This window comes from Aspergillus wentii (genome assembly GCF_001890725.1).
Source record: "Aspergillus wentii DTO 134E9 unplaced genomic scaffold ASPWEscaffold_1, whole genome shotgun sequence".
Lineage (NCBI taxonomy): Eukaryota > Fungi > Ascomycota > Eurotiomycetes > Eurotiales > Aspergillaceae > Aspergillus > Aspergillus wentii.
The window spans coordinates 418,740-442,261 of record NW_024467832.1 but is presented as its reverse complement, the minus strand read 5'-3'; the positions used below and the strand labels follow the sequence as shown (position 1 = coordinate 442,261).

At 48.8% G+C, this 23,522-nt stretch overlaps 8 protein-coding genes across 8 annotated transcripts; 2 read left to right on the top strand and 6 right to left on the bottom strand.

The window, feature by feature from the left end:
* Window positions 1–167: 167 nt before the first annotated feature.
* ASPWEDRAFT_55660 (FAD-binding oxidoreductase) lies at window positions 168–1,614 on the top strand (the record flags this gene model as incomplete). Its single annotated transcript, XM_040838241.1, has 4 exons — window positions 168–341; window positions 426–607; window positions 651–952; window positions 1,124–1,614. 4 exons carry the CDS (start codon window positions 168–170, stop codon window positions 1,612–1,614), a joined length of 1,149 nt encoding a protein of 382 aa, XP_040693841.1.
* Window positions 1,615–1,911: 297 nt separating this feature from the next.
* ASPWEDRAFT_22370 (uncharacterized protein) lies at window positions 1,912–3,306 on the top strand (the record flags this gene model as incomplete). Its single annotated transcript, XM_040832328.1, has 1 exon — window positions 1,912–3,306. The coding sequence occupies one exon, from the start codon at window positions 1,912–1,914 to the stop codon at window positions 3,304–3,306; it is 1,395 nt and encodes a 464-aa protein (XP_040693840.1).
* Window positions 3,307–3,718: 412 nt separating this feature from the next.
* Window positions 3,719–5,626, bottom strand: ASPWEDRAFT_730503 (uncharacterized protein; the record flags this gene model as incomplete). Its single annotated transcript, XM_040839276.1, has 2 exons — window positions 3,719–5,276; window positions 5,309–5,626. 2 exons carry the CDS (start codon window positions 5,624–5,626, stop codon window positions 4,113–4,115), a joined length of 1,482 nt encoding a protein of 493 aa, XP_040693839.1. The 3' UTR covers window positions 3,719–4,112.
* Window positions 5,627–5,963: 337 nt separating this feature from the next.
* On the bottom strand, window positions 5,964–7,378 carry ASPWEDRAFT_63622 (uncharacterized protein). Its single transcript, XM_040838703.1, has 2 exons — window positions 6,630–7,378; window positions 5,964–6,571 (listed from the first exon to the last, which is right to left on the bottom strand). Exons 1-2 carry the CDS (start codon window positions 7,301–7,303, stop codon window positions 6,112–6,114), a joined length of 1,134 nt encoding a protein of 377 aa, XP_040693838.1. The 5' UTR covers window positions 7,304–7,378; the 3' UTR covers window positions 5,964–6,111.
* A 1,274-nt stretch (window positions 7,379–8,652) lies between these two features.
* ASPWEDRAFT_47055 (uncharacterized protein) lies at window positions 8,653–10,267 on the bottom strand (the record flags this gene model as incomplete). Its single annotated transcript, XM_040836895.1, has 3 exons — window positions 8,653–9,427; window positions 9,472–9,981; window positions 10,026–10,267. 3 exons carry the CDS (start codon window positions 10,265–10,267, stop codon window positions 8,653–8,655), a joined length of 1,527 nt encoding a protein of 508 aa, XP_040693837.1.
* Window positions 10,268–10,612: 345 nt separating this feature from the next.
* Window positions 10,613–15,131, bottom strand: ASPWEDRAFT_101029 (uncharacterized protein; the record flags this gene model as incomplete). Its single annotated transcript, XM_040827352.1, has 5 exons — window positions 10,613–11,261; window positions 11,316–11,411; window positions 11,458–11,904; window positions 11,954–14,874; window positions 14,925–15,131. 5 exons carry the CDS (start codon window positions 15,129–15,131, stop codon window positions 10,613–10,615), a joined length of 4,320 nt encoding a protein of 1,439 aa, XP_040693836.1.
* A 158-nt stretch (window positions 15,132–15,289) lies between these two features.
* On the bottom strand, window positions 15,290–17,361 carry ASPWEDRAFT_122800 (uncharacterized protein). Its single transcript, XM_040829169.1, has one exon. It carries the CDS (start codon window positions 17,341–17,343, stop codon window positions 15,646–15,648), a length of 1,698 nt encoding a protein of 565 aa, XP_040693835.1. The 5' UTR covers window positions 17,344–17,361; the 3' UTR covers window positions 15,290–15,645.
* A 435-nt stretch (window positions 17,362–17,796) lies between these two features.
* ASPWEDRAFT_144564 (uncharacterized protein) lies at window positions 17,797–20,820 on the bottom strand (the record flags this gene model as incomplete). Its single annotated transcript, XM_040829470.1, has 6 exons — window positions 17,797–18,489; window positions 18,562–19,423; window positions 19,544–19,846; window positions 19,912–20,380; window positions 20,462–20,593; window positions 20,656–20,820. The coding sequence occupies 6 exons, from the start codon at window positions 20,818–20,820 to the stop codon at window positions 17,970–17,972; spliced, it is 2,451 nt and encodes an 816-aa protein (XP_040693834.1). The 3' UTR covers window positions 17,797–17,969.
* Between the last annotated feature and the right edge of the window lie 2,702 nt (window positions 20,821–23,522).

Below are 23,522 nucleotides of genomic sequence, written 5' to 3'. Positions count from 1 at the left end.
AATCGAACATACACTTATATACTCCGTAACTTGTGCTAGTATTGCTATTGCCGTCATTCCCGAGCCTAGGCTGGCAAAGCTGAAATTGTAACTTGATTGAATATATTAACCTGCCATTCACTTCCAAAGAGGCAGCCCCTGATAATCGATAAAAAGCCACCCTGATTATGATCCACAGTGAGTCTGCTGTCGAGGACCGCTTGCAGCGTCTCATGCCGGGCCTCTCGCTACACACTGAAGGGAGGCATTATCAGAACTGCCTCGAGATATACAACCATGCACTAAACAAGAAACCTCTGGTCTGCGCCCGGCCGCGGACAGAAGAAGAGGTCTCACACCTGGTTTAATTCTGTACTGAAGAAGCCATTCCCTTTGCCGTTCGCTCAGGCGGTCATGACTTCTTTGGCCGCTCCTTAGTCCATGAGGGCATTCTCATCGACATGCGTGATATAGACAGCGTCCGCGTCGAGCCGGACCGAGCCAGCGCACGCGTTGGTGGCGGAGTGATTGCCGGCCACCTACAGGAAACCCTCGATTCCCACGGCCTATTCACCCCTACCGGACAGGCAAAATCCGTGGGGTATGTCTCATGGGCCTGTGGTGGAGGGTACGGCTTCTATGTTGGAACATACGGGTTTGGGGTCGATCAGATCCTTGGGGCTCGGTTGGTGTTGGCCGGGGGGGCGCGTTGTTGATACCAACGAAGATCCAGAATTACTGTGGGCACTCCGCGGCGCTGGAGCTGGCACATGCGGCATCGTTACGGAGCTTCGCGTGAGGGTATACCCAGTGCCTAAACTATACGCTGGCTTCCTGGCCTTTCCCCTGGCCGAGGCTGCCACTGTCATGGACAGGATTGGGAAGCTACTAGAGGATGGCTTTCCCGATGAATTCAGCGGAGATGCTATCGCCGTAAATCCTGAAATGGCTCCGACGCCGGTAGCCGAGCCCTGTTTTGTTTTGTTTTGGTGTTGGACTTCAGTCAGCGAAGACCTCGCGCCTGCGAAGAGCTTTCTTGAGCAGACAGTGCAGGCCGGCAGGGTTCTAGGGAACACGGTCACAGAGAGTGGGTTCCAAGATTCTCTATCATGCAGTACATGGACGCAAGTTAACCGGTATCCAGCTACACCAGCCGCCTACGGCTTGGGTGACTCGTCGTCAGGAACCTTCTTCCGCAGTCGAAACGTTGATCGGATACATGAAAATGTTGATGCCATCCTCGCACGGCACCCTCTACCACATCCGCTATCCGCTGTCATATTTCACAATAACCATGGTAAGGGGGTTCGGCACGAAGTCGCAGATACTGTCGGGGCGGCCTTTCCGAATCGATATCAACATGTCATTCTCGGACTCCATGGTGGCACCAGGCCAGGCCAGGCAGATGAACAGGAGGTTGAGGATGCAGCCAGATGGGTCACAGGATTGGAGGAAGCGCTTGATCAGAATGGTCTTTCCCTGCCAGGAGGGTTCCCTGCATTTTGGCCCCCGGACCAGGTGGATGTAGAACGATTCTTCGGGAAAGAGAGGGTCTCAAGACTGCGGCAATTAAAGGCGCGACTGGATCCGAATGATCTATTTCATCATGCCCTGCCCGGTTTGAGTCCAGGCTGAATGGGATTGCATATCATACTCTCTTGTAAAAAGTCTGCCTTGATGCGGTTAGTGTCTGTCCAAGATGTAGTGGATATATGCTTCAACCAATGGAATCGTGCCTGAATTGGCAATTTGTGGGGTCAAGCTGACTAACACAATCGGCAATCTAGATATTCCGTCTCCGAACCATCTATCTTGCGGATGATTAGTAGGCAATCCAAGAGCAAATCTCAGATTCGAAGCAATTTCTAGTCTGCAATGTCACTATTGAATGGAAAGGAAAACGCGGGAAGCCAACAGTCTACCTGACCAGACATGTACTTCCCCAGTTTACGTTTCAAACAAGCGATGGTCAGCTCTTCTGTACACCCGAGCCCGAGCACGCAGCAGGAGCACGAGTCTCGACCAGGTCGACCGCGAAACAAAAGCAAATTGGGCTGTCGAGAATGCAAGACAAAGCGGGTCAAATGCGACGAGGCCTATCCGACGTGCAAGCGGTGCCAGCGTCAAGGACTTGTCTGTTCGTCAGTCCCGCGGTTGACACAGTGGCAAGTTGAGACGCCGTGGCTCTCACTGCAGCCCAAAACGCATGTCAATCGACGACTACTACAGTTTTGGCTGGAGAAAGCCAGCCAAGCGCTTGTTATAGATCCTGAAAACAATCCATTCTCGTTCTCTATTTTGAAACACGTTGCCCAATCACCTGCACTTCTTCATGCCATCCAGTCCGTCAGTGCCAGCCATGAGCAGTACTTCCCGGCCAAGACCCCCATTCTGGCCCTTGAGGAACGTGGCAAAGCCATAGTTTGCCTTCGAAGAGAGATTAATCAGATCCAACGCGCTCCTTACACCCAATTTCTGACCATCATGCTGCTGGCACTGATGCAAATTGCTGATCATGACCCGAAAGATTATGGCAAACAGCATTTATTTGGTGCCCGCACCTTGATCAACAATATGCTCCAAGACACATCCATGTTGACGACTAATGACCCTGTGTTTCGACTTTGCCTGGGAAGCTATCTTTACTGGGACATGTGCAGTTCATTCTTGGTAGAGCCATGCGAACCACAGGGTCTCGACCTATCTACCCTATCCCTCGCGGTGCACAGGATGGGGGACTGGCACCATCCAATGTACGGAACATGTAGCCGACTACTTCTTATCATAGCGAATATCGGACGATATTGCCGACAGATTCATGATATGCCACAGAACCGCAACCCCATGCAAGAAGCCATACTGGAGGCCCAGCTTCGTGCCTGGACGACGAGTCCCCCAAATCCAGACCTGGGCCACTTATATGAAGCGTTCCGCAACCACGGGCTGGTTTTCATTTATCGATCTCGTGCGCATGCACAGAGAGCTTGTCCCACGGATCCGGATGTGGCTGAATCACAAGAGCCTTTGATCCTACAATACGCCGAACAGACAATCCGCCATCTGATATCAATTCCTGAGTCGTCGAACTATCTTAACTTCCAATCTCTCCCTCTTCTCACAGCCGGATCCGAACTGAACGAGTCGAATGGCTTCTTGCGCGATCAAGTGCGTGGCAGGCTTCGAGCCATCTACTCTTTGAATCGCCTGCCGGCAAATCTAATGGCCCTTCAACTCGTCGAAGATCTCTGGGACACCCGAGACAGTGGGAACCCCTCTTTCTGGCTATCGCACACGCTGCAGAAGGATTGGCGGTTGCTTCTTGGATGAGGCTTTATTTTGTCAAATCTATGCTATCAGTCCTTTGGATGTGCGCCCTCTATTCTCCGAGTGCTCGAAATACTCTTCCAACCAGGCGCAGAGTACCACTCCGTATATATTTTCTTCTTTGCACTACCCAAAGGATATGTCGGTCCGCCGTTGAGAAACTGCCTGGCTGCCAATTGTTTGTGCATAATAGAATTACTGGGTGACACATGGCCATAAATCAGCGAAGAATCCAGAGTTGGCCGCTTATCAAAGCAAAAGTGGCAAATCGAAGGAAGAAGATCAATGACTCGGACTATTGGTATCATCTCTTCTAGGGTATTAGATGCCCCAAAATGTGCCGGTCACTTGTTTTGTCATCATCATGGCACCGGGTCTATAAGGCTGGGGTTGGCGCCTCAATCACGTCTCCGATGCTACCTCTGATCAATAACCAGCAAATAAATGCTGTGCTTTGTCCACGTCCGAAGAGATTGAACAACTCCCAACGAGGGAATCAACACAACCTGGGAGATGTGTATCTCAGTCATTATAAGCTGGCCGGGAAACCAACGTGGTCGCATGAGGGAGAATCACACCCAGTATGTAAGCCAGGTGCGAGACTAGTATGACTTTCCGACCCCTTGCAAGGGGAAAATACTCTTGGGGCTTATCAAAGGAATAGAGTCCAACTCTATTCCGGTTTCTACTAAATTTGGGGCGTGAATGGTATTTAATATTAAAGCATTGTAAAGACATGTGGTTTCAGAGGATAGCAATGTTATGGAAGTTCATGCTTGGAGTCACTCAAGCCGCGGCGGTTTTAGCGGTCATGGATAACGTAGATCGGGATCTCGCTTAAATCGAAAATCAGTATCTTCCAGAAATTGTCGTCCTTGAAGAGGCTCTGGAAGAAAGGCCTGGGTGGATTGTTTGCCGTTGGTCACGACCCGGGCAGCCTCTCTCAGAAGCTCAGGCCTACGATCCAAGAGGTGGAAGGGAACTGGTTCGTCGCTCATCCCAGGCTCTTTCAATGCAGCAAAAGCATTATTCAGGCCACGATGGGATCGAGTGCTCTTCTTTGACAAACTCATTGTGACCACGAGTTGGGTCAGCGCACTCTGTGTGTCTTTGATCCCTAGTTTCTCAATCATCAAGTAGACCGAGGTTGCATATGTTTGCAAGGCATTATTGGCAAGTCCAATGTCCTCGGACGTCGCCACAACAAGACGGCGAGCGATGAATAAGGGGTTTTCGCCGGACTGGAGCATTCGGACAAGGTAGTATAGCGCAGCATCGGGATCGCTGCCTCGGATTGACTTGTGGAATGCTGAAATGGTGTCGTAGTGCTGGTCGCCCGAACGGTCGTAGAGGAAACTCTTGTTCAAGGAGTGCTTCAGCTTATCCTTGGTCATGTTCGGTCGCTCGCATAGATCCGCAGCTATCTCCAGAACGTTCAGTGCGATTCGACTGTCACCATCCGCAAAGCTGGCTATATATTGGAGGAATTCATCATCCAGAAGCGGTGATGACTTCAGGTTCTGTGATTCTACCGAACGACGAAGGATAGCCACGATATCATTGGTGGTTGGCTTCGGGACAGTGAAAATCCTGCATTTGTAGACCAGAGTATGGTGGATATTCAACGACGGATTCTCTGTCGTCGCACCGATGAGAGTGATGCTATTTCTCCGAATCGCATCGAGAAATATATCCTGTTGTGGACGCGTGATTCGGTGGATCTCGTCACAAAACACAATGGATGGCTTCCGACCCTCGAGCACATCCTGTGCAGCCTTGGTGACGATACTTTTGTACTCTGTCGTCGTCGTAGTCAAGCTACTGATCTCGTAGAACTTTCTCTTCATTATCGGCGCGATGATCCTGGCAATGGTAGTTTTACCGCTTCCCGGGTGCCCCCACAGAATCAGATTCGGAAGATCATCCTGTTCAATCAACCGCCTGAGTGTACCATTTGGCCCGATCAAGGATTCCTGGTGATATCATCAAAGCACTGCGGCCGGACATGCTCCGTCAAAGGTGCAACACGACCTTTTCGTCGCTTTGCTGCAAGCTCCGTCGATGGTGATTTGGTATCTGGCTTCTTTCGCGTGGTGTTGGACTCCTGTTGAACGACCGCTCTTTTTAACGTTCTGTTCACAGTGAGCGGGACTGTTGAATTGTCGCCATCTTTCAGCTGATGTTGTTCCGTTGTTTCTTCAGGGCTGGTGCAGCTCTCCTGCTGCTTGCAGACATCTTCGATGCATGCTCGACAGCCAGAATCGAGATGTTCGTTGATGTTGGACAGAACAACATGTTGTTGGCATATGGGACATCGGATCATGGTTGAGATGTGCTGGCAGATTCGGTCAGGGTTCGATCGTATCAAACGTCAAACCTTTCATCGCTGCAGATTGAATCTTCCGTTTTTATTCTTCCTCCTGAAAGCCCATAGTAAATGTCCACCACCAAGCACGGCTGGCTGCATGTACAGAAAGTCAAAATCTCGCGTTCTGGTCGAAAAAGGAAACTCGCCGGCCCGATGTGGGGCACCTGAATTGGTCGAATCCGCGGGTGGAGCGAGTGGGTCGTTTTCTCAAGGCAGTTCGATATCTATATAGTATTCCCGTTCCTGTCTGTCTACCTTTTTGTAGTTTCCGATTGGATAAGATAGAAGATTCAGACGCAGTATAGAAATATCGAAATCATCAATTCAGTCATAAATAGTATCTACCAAAACAAGCTGGCAAGTTCTAAATCATTATCATAAAACAAAAGGCTAAAAACAAAGTACAATGAGCATCCTTCCCTTCGTCCACCAAAGGTAGTCTAGACAACAATTGGCGTAGCAGTAACAAGACCACCTCCCTTTAGCGAGTCCTGGAAATCATCCTCTGCTCTGCTGTATGTTCCCATCTCTGCCGTCAAAGTGGCCATGTTCAATTGGTCGACAGTCTCGGGACTTTGATGCTGAGCGGGCCAGATCTCCTGGCCGATGGCCTCCTCCTTCTCGCGGTGTTCTGTGACGACATCGCGCACTGTTCGCTGGAAGTGGATGGGTCCTGCCTCCATCTCGGGGTGAAGCTCGCCGTTGACGAAGACACCTTTGTTGAGGTTCTGCTGGGTGTTGATGCACAGGTACTTGTCCTCGGACATGATTCGCTTATACATGTCGCTGATGAGGGTGAAGTCTGCGTCAGTGGCGAACTTGTTCCGGTAGACCTCGTAGCGCATCACACACTTGGTCGGGCTGGTGGGGGTGAAGCGCTGCATGAAGAAGAAGTTGGGACTGAATAAGACTGTTAGTAAATTCCCACTGTGTCTGTGTGTTCAGGGGATATACTCACGAGATGTTGAAAGAGGCGTTCGGCCAGAAGTAGGTGGTGGCGATGCGGAAGCCCTTCTCGATCTGGTCTTGTCGCGGGGCACCATAGTGTTGGATGTGGCCGTCCTTGGTCTTGACATAGTAGGAGTTGAGATCGGCAATGGTAGGGATATCAGGGTGCGCCACCTGGCAGTGATAGCACTCGTTGTAGTTATCGGCCAGGATCTTCCAGTTGAACTCGCCCTCCATATCCCAGGTGTGGTCAAAGACATAGTCTTCAAAGTTGTAGTGCACGAATCGTTCCTGCTCGTCAACACCCTCGAAATCGTCTTTCCAGGCAACTTCCGGTGTTTCGCCAGCATCAAGGTTGACCCAGACGAAGCCATTTCGGTCAAGGTGCACGTGGATAGGGAAGAAGTCGTTGTTGTGGAAGGCCTTGATGTTGCCTTGCTGGTCCTTGGCGATGATGAACTCGAAGCCAGCGGCGTCGTATCGAACCCAGTCCCCGGCGTTGGGGACACGGTGCTTGTGTGTGGTGAGAAGCCATTTTCTGGAGAAGATCGATCGTTGTTCCAGCTCGTACATGGCCTGCGAGGTGTACCACGAGGCGGGAAGAGCACGAACAGGCTTCTTCTCGTCCTTCTTCTCCACGACGGGAGCAGCGGAGGTTCCAAAAAAGTTCTTTAGGAATGACATTGTGAATGAAAAGATAAAGAGATTTGAGACTTTGAAGTCTGAGGTTTGGTGATTGAACTGCTTTGGACGTTGCTGTTGATACACTTGAACTGAAGGCTTCTGCTCTTCTATATATCTATCATGGCTATCTTGCCAAGAGGTATGTAGATATCAGCGGGGTGCATGTTCACTATCACGAGGCATCATATCGAGGTGCTTATCGCCTAACCAGCACAAGCCGTGCTATCAGGACGAAATCACCTAAAAGGGCCATTGAGTGCACCATAGGAGTTTAGCCCAGGCGTTATCTAGATGATCACCGAATTTGCAGAAGTCATGCCATTAGGACCGTATCATCAAAAAAGGTTATTCAGTACACTATCAGAGCCCAACCTTGGAATCCTGGATACTGATTACCTAATTAGTAGAAGGTGCAGTACTTCAGGACAGGATTACCTAAACGGGTTATCGAGTGCAACACGGGTCTAGACCGGGCATCCACACAGTTCCACGCAGATGGATCTGTTTCTACTTTATTATTAGCTCATTCCACCAGGAGACTTAACCTTGCTTTAGGTGACCCAGTTTATCAGGTTCCCAAAGCTGGTGGCCAAACTCAAATCTGCGTGTGGCGATGGAGATGTGGGAGGCGGGAATCTATGAGGATTTCCCATTTGGGTTAAAACTTCCATAATACCCAAGATGCATCAAGTACATCCATGAACGCATGCAATTACAACCATATTTCTTAATCTTCTGTTGCGGGGTTCCGTTGTCAGATGGAGCTATTAGACTATAACGCTCTATACTTATGAATATCTCCTGCTATTAATCGTTTACAGATAGTAAAAATGAATATCAATGTCAATGTTTCTCCAAGGGAATATCGCTCTGGCCGCAATAAATGCAACATGCGATAAGAAAATATCCCTATCTCACACCCCTAGGTCAACGAGGCCCTCGTACGGGTTTTGTGCCGCTCAAACCCGACTGATAGTAAGTAACTTGATGATGGAAACCAATTACCTAAATTAATTGTCAGTCCTGTCATTTGATGCCCAACCCTGGCGTCTGGCTGTCTACGGATGTGAATTCACGGGTAGTCATCACCAGGGGATAATACATTCAGGGATAACTTGTTCCAGAATCTTCCTATATAGCTGGAAACTGGCAAAATCAAGCGAAGTACCGTGCTTGAATGTAAGGGAGTAGAGAGTGTGGTAAACGGTTTCGAGCTGCATAGATAAGACAGGCTTTCTACTAGACTCCTTTGGGCTTCTCATACGGCAGTTCAAAGGCAGATAGTGGGAGATACGGCCCAGCCAGCCAGGGCTTGTCTCAAATCTTGTCTCTCTGGCAGATATCATTGTCTACTCCACACTTTTGCCAGTGTGACCCTGCGTCTTGATACGTAAAAACGCACACAGCGGCACTCCCAACGCCGCAACCCCCGCACAGTACAACAGCGTCGCAGCATACGGCTCAATCGGATCATCCTTGAAATATCCACTATCCGCAACCCCCCTCGCCTGCACCGCGTCAAAAATAGCCGTGCTAATCCCCATCCCAATCGTCACACATAACTTGGTAACCGTCTGGAATATGCCCCCGGCAACACTCTGCTGCTCGGCCGGCAGCGAACTCATCACGTACATGTTCGCGACGCAGAACTCAAAATCCGCGCCCACGACCGCGAGAATCAGGCCCGGGAAGATGAACGCCCAGTAACTAATATCTGAATGCTGGAGGCCCATGAGCAGGAAGGAAGCGACGTATGCGGTTGCGCCGACGGTCATGAGGAGCGTGTTCGAGACGCGGTGCATGATTAGCCCTGCGATGATGTTGACGATTATCCCGCCTATGGCCATGGGGAGGAGGTGGACGGCTACCAGCAGGGCGGAGTAGTGTCTGATCTGCTGCATGTAGAGGGCAATCCAGAAGGTCATGATGGGAAAGGCAAGGAAGCCCATGAGGAGGATGGCGATGACGAGAGAAAAGTCGCGGTCTCGCCAGATGGTCATGGGGACGAGGGGGTGGTCGTACCAGTGTTCCCAGACGACAAAGGCGATCAGGCATAATACGCCGAGGATGAGGAGGACGAGGACATACGGTGTTTTCCACCCTGAGGGGGCATCTGATCCCAGACTGCTCTTGTTAATATCTGGCTGTATACAGGGTAGGTGACTTACCTCAAAGCCCCCGAGAACATGGCAATCCCCGCCACAGTAAGCACCGTGCCCACGACGTCAAACTTCTTCAACGACTCCAGCGACAGCGTCTGTTTCTGGCTTTGCTCAGCCGGCATCGTGCACATGGCGATGACCACCACGACGACGTAGATGATGGCAAGCAAGAAAAAGCTCGCTCGCCAATTGAATATCTGCGTCGCAACGCCGGAAAAAATCGTCCCAAACACAAAGCCCATCGGGTTCCCCGCACTGAAGCACGCAAACACTCGATTCTTCCGCTGCGAGGGGCGCTGGTAGATGTTTCCCAGCATGCCCTGGGCAGGTGGCACAGAGGCCGCAGACATGAGGCCCATGACGCCGTTCAGAATGTCGAGTTGAAGGGGCGTCCGGGCGAAGCCAGCTGCAAGGGCAAAGACCGCGAAGAGCACCATGCTGCCGATGAAGAGAATCTTGCGACCGAATTGATCTGCCAGGCGACCGAAGAAGAGCAGAAATGAGCCGCATGCCAGCCTGCCAATTAGCGTCGTACAATAGCGGGGTGAGGAGCAACGTACGAAGATGAGCCCGTCAACCAGGTGAGTTCGGCCGTGGTCATGTCCAAGTCATCTTGAACCTGGGCGGTGATGACGATGATGGCGCCTTGGAGTAGAGACGACATGGCAATGGCCATTGTTGCGACAGCGATGAAGAAGATCTCCTGAGTGGTGGAGGAAAAGACATCCGGGCGGGCTTCATCGTCTACAATCGTAGAGACTGTCGCTGTCTTTTCACTGGGTTGGCCCTCTATGTCACTCATGTTGATCGTGTCGTCAAAGCATTCAGGCTGAAGATAAGCTTTTATATCCTAGTGAGAGATTGTTTTGAGGTTATCTTGATTACTAGAGCAACTGGAATAATTCCGCTCATGTGACTGGACAAGCGCATCTAATCTAATCTAACCAAATCAAGCAAATCTCGGCGATAAATGTTGATCCTATGGCGCAATCGCTCTAGTCCGGACCAATTTCGAACACTTGGCATTTCACCGTATACTATCAAACCTCTATCTAACATTATATATAGAATTATATAGGTTTAGAGAACAGGGCTTCCCGGTCAGCCGACTGAAGATATAGATAAGTTAATAATCCTTAAATCTACCTTAGAGGTGGTTACCGTGAAGCAGCTCCTTGAACCAACTCTGTGTTTGGAGAAGCTCCCCCGGGGATCCACTCTCCACGATGACACCCTGATCGATAACCACGACTCGGTCAAAGAATACCGGGACGATATCCAAACTGTGGACCACTGAGATAATGGTGTAGTCTGCGAATTGGTTGGCGATGATTCTGTGCATTGTCTTCTCTGTTGCCGTGTCGACGCCACTGCTGATCTCATCGAGTAATAAGATACCCCCGTGCTTCTCAGTGTGTAGTGTGCTTCTATCCCTGACCGCACGACGAAGAATTGCTCTTCCCAAGTTGAATAACTTCTTCTGTCCACTACTAAGTTGATTGGCTGTTAAAACTGCGCCCAGGCCTTCTTTTTGCATAGCCAACGTTGTCAGTTGGACTGTGTCTAGGACAGCAAGGCATTCGTCGTCAGTAGCCAAATTGGATGGGTCGAGATTCGCCTTGATGGTGTTCCCTTCTGGGAGAAAGACCGGGTCTTGTGGGACGGCAATAATGCGATCGCGCAAGATGGAACGGTCGATCTGCGCGACTGGAAGATCGTCGATTGTAAATTCGGTCGATGAGCTGGGTATTGGATCCAGGAGACGGAGGAGGAGAAGGATTAAGGAGGATTTGCCACTGCTTTGGTCAGTTTCATCTTTCATTGGTATCGAGGGGCTTGATATCACGTACCTTCCAGTGCGTCCGCAGATGGCAACCTTCTGACCAGGCGGTACTGATAGGTTGATATTTTTCAAGATGAGATTGAGGGGCTTTTCATGGAAGTCACTGGAGATATTAGCCCCGGTACAGACAGGAAAGGTAGAAACCCTACTCATATGAGGCCGACAATGCTTTAATCTCAACACTGCCCTTGGTGGGCCACTCCTCTCCCGGAACAAGACCTTCCCCATCCTGGTCCTCCGGTTTGACCTTCTCGCTGAAAGCTTTCAGACGACTTACAGCCCCAATCGACGTCTCAAACGCCGTGTAATCCTTGACGAGAATGGCAATGAGTTCGCCAAACGACATCAGCGTGACCAGTGAAGCACCCGTAAAACCGGGGTTTGTTCGCAGTTGCGTCGCCATCGTCGTCAGCAAGGTTGCCAAACCAAATACAATCATATTCATCAACAGGAGGAGCCACAGCTGGATCATGGCAAGGAGATAGGCAGGTCGCTGGGAGCGATCGACCAGCTGGTAATTATGGTGCAGTTTCTGGGCAGCCCATCCAAAGGCCCGGATAGTCGTGATACCCTGGATTGTCTCGAGGAAGTCGGTGCTTTGTCGTTTTGTTAGTGATTTCTTAATTACATGAAAGAAGCGCTTACTATAACGGGCTTTTTGCCTCTAGATCTAGAAATCTCAGCTGCCTTGACGTCCGCAGGTAGACTCGCTGGACAACCCACAAAATAGCTGCTAATACCGGATACGCCAATGCAAGCCACGGTGAAGCAACGACAATCACACACGCCATCCCGATTACCGCGCACAATCCGGCAGCAAGGTTAAACAGGTTCTGGGGAAGCTCCGTGTCGATGATGGTTGTATCCTGAGAAAAGAGATTGGTGATGACTCCATTGCTGGTCGTACTGAAGAAGCGTAACGAGGCCCGAATCACCGTCGTCAGGGCATTCTTGTGAAGCCCTGCGCCAGCATCGGCGACCATCGGGCCCAAGGAGACGAAGGCTGCCAGGGAAAAGCCGACCATTTGGAGAACGCGAAGAGCGCTGAAGATCCCAATGTAAAACGCATTGGATTTGCCGTAGGAGTCCGAGGACCAGAAACTGATCCAGATGGTCGGGAAGCTATTGCCAAAGCCAAACATGATACAGGCGAGGAAAAACAGACCAAGGATAGCGGCGCGGATGGTGCCAAAGTAGTGGGTGTATATGCGTATGTCGCCGGTCTGGCGCGCCTGGTCGTGATCCGGTTCGGCTTTCTCTTTGGCCAGATTACTCTCTTTCTCCAGCGAGATGTCGGCACCCGTACTGGTTGAAGACGCCTCATTATTTGTGCCAAAACCAGCAGAATACTCTTTATTCTCTGTCAAGTCAGTCAATTGGCTGTTTTCCAACACGGTACCGTCCTCTCCAAGGGCAATGATGTGGTTAGCGGACGGCAGATGTCGCCCGGAATGAGTAAATAGAATAGCCGTCGTACCTCGTCGACGAACCAGTCCATCCGGGCCGAGGACTCGACGGAAAACCTCAGATTCAGTGGCGTGGTCGAGGCCAGTCAGCACGTCGTCCAAGATGAGGAGAGGGGAATCGTGGTACAATGCCCGAGCCAGCGAGAGCCGCTGTTTCTGTCCGCCACTCAACATGCTCCCACCACCACCAAGCATAGTGTCGTGCCCAGACGAGAAGGCTGCTATATCAAGGTCAAGGGCAGTCGCGGTAATCACGTCTCTGTACTTCTCTAGGTCGAATGGCGCAGAGCCCGTGATATTTTCCCGGATGCTGACGCTGGATAGAAACGGCGTCTGATCGCAGAATCCAATATGGGGAATTGGATGGGCGAACCTCACCTCACCCCGGGAAAAAGGAATTTCTCCAAGAATTGTCTTGCACAAGGTAGACTTTCCACATGCCACCGGACCAACCACGATGGTGAGTTGGCCTGCAGGGATGGATGCATTGATGTTTCGGAGAACAGGCTTCTCTTCGGCCCAACCAAAATATCCATTTGTAATTGATATAAGAGCATGAGCTGGGAAACAAGGCTGGGATTTTTCCTTATCTTGCACCTCGAATCCAATTCTCATCTCACGCCGTGGGTCAGTCTCCAGATATGCCTGGATGCGCGCAAGACAAGCAAAGCCAGCGAGCATGTTGGGAATCTGCTGGAAGAATGAACCGAGAGGGGTAGTGAGCAGCACCAAAAATGACAGCGAGGCGAAAAAGCCCGAGACATCCAGATTCTGACCCGTAAAGGCGAAGGCGAAGACCGGCGATAAACACATCGGGGCAGAGGCAATCGTGGCCGCGACGACCTGGATGAAGCGAAATCGATTTCCGACCTGGATCTCGTCCTCTCGGATCCATTGAACCATATGTGCCAGTCCTGGGGCAATTCCGGATATCTTCAAGGCTTTTATATTCGCAATCACCGCAGTCGTGATCGAAACCCGGTGTTGGATCTTGTCCATCCATGCCGCTTGAGTCTTGCCTGCAGTGCTACCCACCCACGCCATCATTCCAGTACAGACCGCGATGACAATAACTGGCGAAATGAAGGCTTCCCCGAGGTGCAAGTGTAGAAGCCAACATCCCAAGGCGATTTCGATCATGCTCGCCCAGACGGCGTGGATATCAACCCATCCGGTCATGATGCGTTCGACATCGGTACTCATCAGAGTCACGGCAGCGGCATCTGGTGTCTTTTTCGTTCCAGAGTCCAAGGTCTTTTGATAAATGGCAGAGACAAGAGCGGCGCGGATCATGTACATTGCTCGATGCGAGTAGTATTGGTAGAAAGTCGTCGACAGAGCAATGCCGCCGTAGATGAAAATGCAAGCCCCAATCAATCCATAGCCATTATTGATCGTAGAGGGGGTGATAGTATTCTCAGTATTTGATATCAAGGCAGTGATGAAGAAGGGCTGACAGAAAGTAAAACCAATCATCGCCAACCGGGGGAGTACAGGAAGAAGAAAAGGCCAGGCCAACGTTCGGGCAAGACTAGTTGCGAGACTTAATCTTCGTCCTGGTCTTCCATTATTGAGGCTTTGAGAAAGTGAAGATAGCATAGACTCTGCTCCTATTCTCTGATCAATTGCATAGAGCTTGTCAACAGTAAGGTGTTCACGATATCCTCGGACAAAGAGTGGATTAAGCCAGGCCAAGAAGCCCAGTGAAATAATGCCAGTGGTTTCCTCTGGACCATGATCCTCTGTGGACCAGTTGATGATCCGTTTCTCTTTCGTTTTAGACTCGGCCATGAGTATGACTACTTTGAGTGCCACTGCAGCAGTCTGAATTCGGGCATCGATTGTCTGCCATGGTTGCAGACTGCCTAACCAGGATGTCCGAGTCAAGACGACGTCGAATAGAACCGTGAGCAAAAGAAAGGCTGCCAGCAACGTGGATGGTCGGGGAGATCTCGTATGCTCTAACAATGATAGAGCGATCATGGCAGCAGCGCCAACGACCGTGAGGGCCGTTGCCCAAACAGTGAGGCGTGAAGCGTCATGGAGGGCAAGGACAATGGCCCGTGAGAGTTGCAGGGCAAAATATGCGACGAGAAGGATCTTCAAGATTAATACTCCGATTCAAATTCAAATGAAGACGAATCACTCACCAGCTTAAGAATCTGATAGGATATCCCTTGGACGATTCGAGGCTGCCGTCTCAGATACTCGATTCTAAGACAGGCAGCAAGCAAGAAGAGAACCGCAGGAACAATTGCAAAGAAAATATCCTCGAATGTCTTGGTGAAGTCGAAATTCCCTCGACAATCAGAAACAGTCGGTCCAAAAGAGTTGTTTTCGCATTGCTGGGAGTTCATAATAGTGTCATATAGATGCTACATGCATATGTATGTCAAAAGCATGCATGCGTTTCAAGAATTAAAGTGATTGGTTTACAGCACTGAGAACTCATAGATTGATAAATATGGAGAATGATTAATGATGAACCGTTCCATAGCATGGCTTGATTCAGTGGAGATGGGTACATTCCGGACAATCAAGGGGAATGTGCTATGTTACCATGACAATCATCAGTATAGCATTGTTGTATTCGGGTAGAGAGGTAATAAGATCGTTCTTCCCAGAAAAGAATAGAGCACAGATCGATGTTGAATTGAAATGTAGACCACGTTACCAAAGGACGATCCAAGATGCCGAATTAACCCCAACCACAATAGACCTACAAGGATGTGTTACGACTATATACCATAGCCCAGGTGCAGAAATATAGAAAGAACAAGAATCACACCAGGAATTTATATCGATCGATCGGTTGGGGATGATCAAAGCTTGAATAAATACTAGCATAACAGGCCATCAGAATATGGTATTTCACGCTTTTGGCCGTCGCCACGGCCATACGCTGGACGCCTTCTTTTCCGATTCACGCCTCGCTGTTTCCCTTTCCATCGTCGCTACTTTTTTGGGTATTATCATAGTATCGCTCTGCCCTACACCAGTCTGCACTGTATTGCACTCGATTGACTCCACCTCTGCATCAATGAGGTAGTACTTGGCACCTGCTTCAACATGAGGCTGGGAATGGACACGAACGCGATGATGTTGCAGCGTGACCCAAAGACCGGGCTTTTTGGGCTGATATCGTTTACTGAGTGCTCCCAGGTCGTCCTTGGTAAAATCGCGTGCGTGACGCGTTTCAAGCGCATCAAAGCCTGCATCGATGCCCTCATTCGATCCAAGCAGAATCAGCACACCCACATCATCTAACCGTCGCGTGACGAGGAAGCCGGAGAGAGAACGGCTGTTCTTGTCGACGGCAAACTTCATATCTGCTGGATACAGTCGACCGGATTTGTCTGACTGAGCTAAGGTGCCGATTGTCCGATCGGCAAAGATCGCATAGGAGAACATAAAAGGGCTTGATTTTCGAAATTGACGCAGCCAGAGAAAGTGTTTGGGAAACAGACCCTCGTCGCTAGGGATGATTTCGGACTGACGGACAAATATCGTCCTAGTTGTACCTCGGCTTTGTACTTGGGCCAATGATCCCACTTTGATTCGGGCATATTGGTGATTCACCGTCGACGTCCTCTTCAGATATATCGCCAGGAAGGTTTCATTCTTGTAATCGGGTGGGCAAGGGCAGTCCAGCGCCGCGAGATAGATCCCGTCATCAAGCCCGGAAATCGGAAGGTCGATTTGAAGACCACGGTTGGTCATGGCATATGGGGCCCGGGGCTCCCAGTCTTGATAGGAAATGACGGAACCGCATCTCGCGAAATCTGATGGAGAGGATGCAAGGAGCCCACGGAGAGCAGTCGGCGATGCGTTCGTGTCTGTCCATGCGAAGATGGACTGATCATCCGACGATTTCATGATCTCCTCTTGCAAGCGGACAAAAGCCTTTTCGCCTTCCCCGTATATCATGGGCATATTCACAGAAAATATACCCATCAAGCAGTACGCAATGTCTTCCAGACGAGTGGTCTCTCGATCCGCAGCCCAGGACATACGCCTCGCGACACTGGCCGAGGAAAGCGGCCGTTGATGCATGAGAATGTCTTCCGGGACTCCTGTTATCTGGGACAGAATGTCGCTCAAGGTGCTTTTCCGGCCTAATTCGATCCAATCGCTGGAGTAGAAAATCACCTCGGATGGAGCAAGCAACTCTTGAAGTGTCCATCCTCTGGAAAACCAGCGACTTTTCTCAAATGCCGACCCATCGACATTCAGGTCGACATTTCCTGGAACATCTGCTAAATACGCGTAGCAAATCTCTGCTTTCTCATACCATCGGTACATGGAGTTGATGGACTCGGATAGCTCCGCGCTGCTATCTTTGTTGATGCAGCAATTGTCGATCCAGACATATTCGAACTCGTCTTTCCTAGCTTGCTGGCAGGTGCCAAGTACTTTACTCCATGATGTCTTCGATTCGGCGATTTTCTGTTGAAAATCGGGAAATATCACTTCATCAGGGCCCCAGGTGTGGGAAAGAATCGCATGGCGAGGTATTTTGTTGGCAGGGAATTCCTCCAGTTTCAAAGTGGAGGTGTTGAGGAGACGCATTGGAAGGAATGGAGTTGAAGAGATAAAGCACGGAGGCGCACCTGGGAATATATTCTGTCGCAGGGTGATTGATCTTCAAAACAAGGCTGCCTCCACAGAGCCATGAGTGGTGGGTTTGTGGCGCGAGGCTGCGGGGACCGCATGATGATTCGACATCCACATTGCAAAGCAAACTGGCCCCCGCTTTACGTGCATTTGTTTGCGTAATCGAATTGCAAGGCTGACTCGGTCCTTGATATAAATACTGGGCTGTTCAAGCCTTTCCGCAGTCACATATTATGCTCAATCAATAGTAAATAGGCCTCCCTGCTCTCTAAACCATCGGCCCAGATGGTAGGGCTAGTGCTGCTGAGACGGGTGAGAGCTCTATATACATCAAATCACCTGGGGTGATATAGGCTCTCTTGCATGCCGAGACATCCAAGCCTTTACCAAATAAGAAACGAAGATTTGCTGTAATGTAGTTAATATTTCTGCGATTATGGTTACATAGACCTAGATTAAATACGACCGCATCTGTGAGACGACTTCTAGCATCAAAGGCCAAGTTGCAAGTACCGGGTCCAATACCACTTTACATGGCCTAATAGAACTCTAGCAGACGACAAATCCTCCCTAGTCTCCCCTCAACAGACAGACTTCTGATTCATATGGTGTCGGCGATGAGAATTCCCGAAATGCTCATGTGGTACTGGATCAACCTGTCTCTTGGCCGCAGGTACCAAGTTGAGATACAAAGGAAAGATGGCACCAGCACTAAAGGTCGCGACCAGGACTGCGTAGGAGTAAGATGTGCCGTGGGACAAGGAGACTGCGTATTGTGCAAAGGGGAGGAATGCACCTCCACCAACAGCAGTAGCCTGCAGAGAGGCTGCTGTTTTTGTGTGTCGCCCCATTCCACGAAGTGATATCGCGAAGATGATGCTGAATGCGCCGCTCTCGAAGAGATATATCATAAGAGCCATAGCAATAGCTGTCACAGAAGATGTCTTCATGCAGATGATAGTGAAGACGATCATTCCAATGTATGCTATCATGAGAACGTATCGTGGTTTTAGGAAACATAATGTCAGAGCGGTTAGAAAGCGGCCAACGGCAAAGAGAGCGTGGCCAATAGTCATGTAGTCGAAGGAGCTTATCCTGGACCTGTTGGGCAGGGCTTTTATTTAGTAGAGGTCTGTATAAAAAGTATGGAGAAGAGACGCAGGTTTTTCTTACCTAGGATAAGTGGTCTGCACAAGAGAGTCAAAACTCGTTGAGAATATCTCTTGACTGGCGACATACAGATATTGAGAGCTAAAACCCAAGGCTAGAGTTACCCAGATTATAGGCAGCCCTAATACCTGTTTCGAAGTACCATCTTGATGACGATTCCGTGCTTCTAGGCTCTCGTCTGGGGCTTCGGGAATAGGCAGATAGTAGAGTATGAGAGCGAGAATCGCATCGAAAAGAGCAATGCTGAGATATGTCCATTGGACATTAATTATCGACGAGATACTAACCGTTGTGAAGAAGACCTTCTTTGCAAGCAGCGTCGAGAAAACAGTTGCAATAGCCTGGACGCCTTGTGTGATACTCAAGCGGATTTCGGCATTCTCCAGTGGACCACAGAGAACAACGAAAGAATTAGCTGCAGTCTCCAAGACGCTCAATCCGGAGCCCACAATAAAGTTAGAGATGGTGAACGCTGGGTAGGAGGTTAAAACAGCAGAGGGCCAAAATATTAAAGCCCCACAGGCGTAAATGAAAAGGCCCGTGATAAAGGTCGGTTTGTAGCCCCCTTTCTTCAAGACTGTCCGACCAATGAGGAGCGGGCTAACAGTATACCCACCAAAGTAAGCGGCGTGGATTCCCAAGGATTTCCATCCATCGAGTTTGAGAGTGGTTTGAAGCTGGCCTGTTAATGTCCCGAGAAGGCCATAGGAAAATCCCCAGAGGAAAAAAATGATCGTAACTATCGCCACTGGAACAATCGATTCTTTGTTGCTGAGATTCAGCATATTCACTGGCTGTCTTGTGTTCACAAAGTCGAAAAACTGAACTCTTGATGGACTGGAGACAGGTGAGATAGTTCTATTTGCTTCGATTTCTGTTAAAGAAAGACCGTATTAGAACAGTTTTGAAGCACGTGTCTGGTGGGGGTTGAGCAATTCCCCGAAGACATATCAGGAGAAAGTCATACCCGTGAGATTTTCCGGACTGCCTCTAATAGCTCCACGTGCACTGTAATCACAACTAATGCAGGTCTGGATGTCAATGCTGCCGGACGGCGGATGCTCTGGTCGTATTCTGACAGGCGACGGCTTAGGTTGGGGACATTCAATGGCCGGACTTTCGAGGGATTCAGATTGAGCATCCGAAGTTCGTTTGGAGTCCTTATCGGAGACTCCAATCACTTTTGGAACGATACGGGCGACAAGGGGCTTCAGACTTGGAACGCAGCCACAGATGACCGATGTATTGACCTCGACGATAGACCACATGAATGACAATGCAGCATGCGCTGTTTTCAGATTCGACAACTTCAGCTAAGGATCGACAGACTGGAAAACGAGAGGAGGATCATACGTGAGATTTTGATATTATTCGCATTCCGCATGTCCATCGATTGACGATCCATCTGGGTGTTTGTCGCAGCATATTGGAGATAAACAATCCGGACCACATCTACCACCGTCACAAAGAAACCAAAGCTGAATGTGATGATCAAGATAATTTTTTGTCTTCGTGGTAATCGCAATTTTGTTAAAATGGGCAATGGAATAAGGAGCATCACAATGTCCGTTATTATGTTGACTGGCGCACTGCACAAGGATAATGTGATGATATCTATGCAGGAAGCTGTAGGTGAGAGTAGAGGGTTATATGCTGCCTCCACTGGATGGCACCGAAAGGCGGTAATCAGGGTCAATGCTAGTCCGGCTACATTAACCACTAGAAGTGTAGAATAGTTGATTATTCGCAAAAGCTTTTCGCTTTTGACTAGGGTCATGTAAAAGACGAGAATTGACGTCTTGACCGCCATGAGTGCTGGGTTCTAGATAAATGGGAAGGGAAACGGGTCACTATTCTGTACACCGGAAAGATAAATGCAGCATGACTATGACGGAATACTCACATAAAGCACAGTAAAAGCATAAATTGCTCGGGTTACACTGGTCGAATTCTCCAGGCTGATATTGGCGATTGGAAGTCCGAAGCCTTTCTTTACCGCATAAAACAACGAGAAAGAGAAGGCAAAGTCGATTACCTGCAGAGAGATCAGTTCTAAGTCCACAGAAGTATTGTTTGTTTGATTCTTTTCACTCCTACCCAGGCCAGAAGCATCCATAAATCATGTTGTTCGACTCTTCTGACTACGAAAACCCTGCATACAAAGCGAAGGGCAACGAAAATACTGGCCAGGACAAAGATGGTAATGGACACGACCAGAACGGCCAGCCTTGAATTGTCCTGCGATCTGCCGACTGACCCCATAATCGAACCCGAGGACTAAGCGATGACGCTCGAGGGGTAGGAGAGAAGATCACGGGATCAGATCATCTCCTGCCAAGGCGATGGGCCATCAGTTGACTGTGTGAGCAAAGTTTTGGCCTGCAAGAAGATAATGACATCAATAAGCCTGGACAGACCTGAGCTGTTTATTCTTGAACAGCACACGGCGGAGTTTGCAAACACAAGCCATCCAGATGGATTGAGAAGCAAGTAAATAGTTATAAAAGCGCAAAGTCTTTGAGAGCTCGAGAGAAATGGTTGAGTGATGGAGAAAAGGTGTCTGAACTGCATATTTCAACTGGTATTTCATCATAATACCCCTCTTAACACGTGCATTTATTGTCAGGAATATTAACCTTAACACAGATCACTCAGCCATGGATTTCAGCAGAGCACAGGCCCCCGTTTCTTGTTTCGGCGGCCTGTGTCGTGAGTGGCTGAGTAGTAGCCCTGGTTGGCAGCATTAGGACCAGTGGGATAGTTACTGCAATCCCATAACTTTCCTGCCTGGACGGACCTTTTCATATACCTCCTCTTTTGGCTAGCTTCTACTCAATGATTGTATGCAGAGTTAGTTACCTTAGCAAGAAGACTATCTTAATCTACTTTATCTCCATGCACCAAAGAACGGGCAATATATAGCCGTTTAACGGTTGGAACAAAACATTTGTTCTAGACTAAATGACTGACCAAAAGCAAATCAGACTCCGCGTAGACTTATTATTGAAAGTTACAGTTTTGATTCGGGATAAATTAAACACTATTTGGTAATTCTCGCAAATCTAGTATTTGAATTAGTTCTTTATCCTACTACCCCGCATAGGTTGGCGGAGGGCTGAAGGTCCGGAGCACTTGCTATAGGATTGCGCCTATGCGATAAGTTATCTATTTATTTACTTATAACCATGGATATATTTGTAGTGAACATTAATGAACGCTTGACAGCTTGTCTATGTATATAATTCATCAATTTTAGGGAATAATAAATCTGATTAACTTGAACAATCTAGAAAGTATAATTTATCAGCTTATTCATTGTCCCTAACATGTACTGTCAAAGTATCTTACATTAAATACGGCCTGTAAGACACTCCACAAAGTGAAATGACGCCACATTTCTCTGCGTGAAGGACAACATTTGAGGGTGTATGACCTCGTCTTGGCATTAATTTTGACAACCAGCGCCCAGATCTTAAGGGCGAGCCGTAGCCAGGGTAGGGGAGGTTAAAGTTGATGATATCCCCACCGTCGTGATGGCCCGACGCCGCGTGCATGGCTGATGATGCTGGAGGAGATGGGAACAGAGGACTCCGCGGAAAAGTAAAATAGATAGATATATGGATAAATTCAATCCGAGGAAACCCAGTATCACTTTATATCTTCTATTCCTGCCGTCTACTCCGCTTAGGCCTCAGCCCCAACTGATTTTCCCTATTTTTCCTCCGGCCGCCATATATTTGAATATTGAATTGTTGACTAGAAGTGGAGATTCCCCGATTCGGTGGGTACGACGGACAGAAAGCGAGTTGCGGTCCCTAATGCTGCCAACCAGGTGACATAGGGGGATGGACTACTGATGATCTGGGGGTTGAATAGCTTCAAGAAGTATTTGAACAACATAGAGCCATGAAAGTCATGTAACAGCCTGATTTGATAGATTCTATACAAACAGAATGATTAATTTATTTAACATGCCTCCTCATTCATCCCATCTGCTTCAGCCGCTTGACTCCAGCTGCTTTGGCCAGTTGAAGAAGCTTGCAGCCAGAAAATGAAGCTATTCGGAATGGCCTCCTCCTTTAAAGCTCTCGGCTTCTTCCCTTCGCTGCAATAAGCTGTATAGATTTCCTTCGTTTTCCTCAAGTGGCTGGAGTGACTGGAGATACTCAAGCGTTTCTCGATTCCACAATTAGTATGAAAGGAACAGGGAAAAACCAAAAGCCAGGAGAGAAATGGAGAATGTTACTCATTAGTTTACATGTATGCTTGCTTCAATTATTAGCAATAATGAAGGGGCTAATCACCCTGCTCACACGCATTATAGTTTCAGGCACTGAGTAAATAAGGAACGTGGTGGGGATGTCAACCCTGGTTTTCTCATTCGGTTTGGGGAGGGAGTGGAATTCAGAAACAGAAAAGAGAATGATAAATGATAGGGGCAACTGCTCAATTAAGAATGGCAAGCTTACAGTAAAATGGATCGCTCTCAATAGTAAACTTTCACAGGTCAAAGGCTTATCACCAGGAGTTCAGGCAGTTGTACTCTATGTAATCCAGAGGCCTCCACATACGAGATTGGTAGTGGCTTATTAGTTTTCAGCCAATGAAAGTGAAACAGGAACACAGGCGGTTTATACGCAATTTCGACTCTTTTCTGAGGGGCTAGATCTTTCCAGCATGGAAGGACAAGAAGTGAGTTTTGTAATTATGCAGCCGATGGCGTTGAAGCCTACTTTTCATGCGTTTGTTCCTTCTTCCCCAAGTAGTCTTCTTCGTGACATTGCTGCTACTATGAAGAATAAACTGCGTTATATTAAATTTTCTTTCTTTAATCAAATGCAGGTAGGAAGAAAAGACCGCTATAAGTATAGTTTAAGATAGCTAGTATCTTATATAGCCACCTTTATTCTTAACAACCTTAATACACTGATTGCATTAAATGTAAAAGGACTAAAGTTTTGTTA

Bases quoted from the DNA above. Each gene is read 5' to 3' on its own strand.
- ASPWEDRAFT_63622 (XM_040838703.1), bottom strand. From the start codon at position 7,303: ATGTCATTCCTAAAGAACTTTTTTGGAACCTCCGCTGCTCCCGTCGTG. The intron at 6,572-6,629 runs GTGAGTATATCC...AGTCTTATTCAG, and splicing joins AACGCCTCTTTCAACATCTC to TCCCAACTTCTTCTTCATGC.
- ASPWEDRAFT_122800 (XM_040829169.1), bottom strand. From the start codon at position 17,343: ATGCGTCTCCTCAACACCTCCACTTTGAAACTGGAGGAATTCCCTGCC.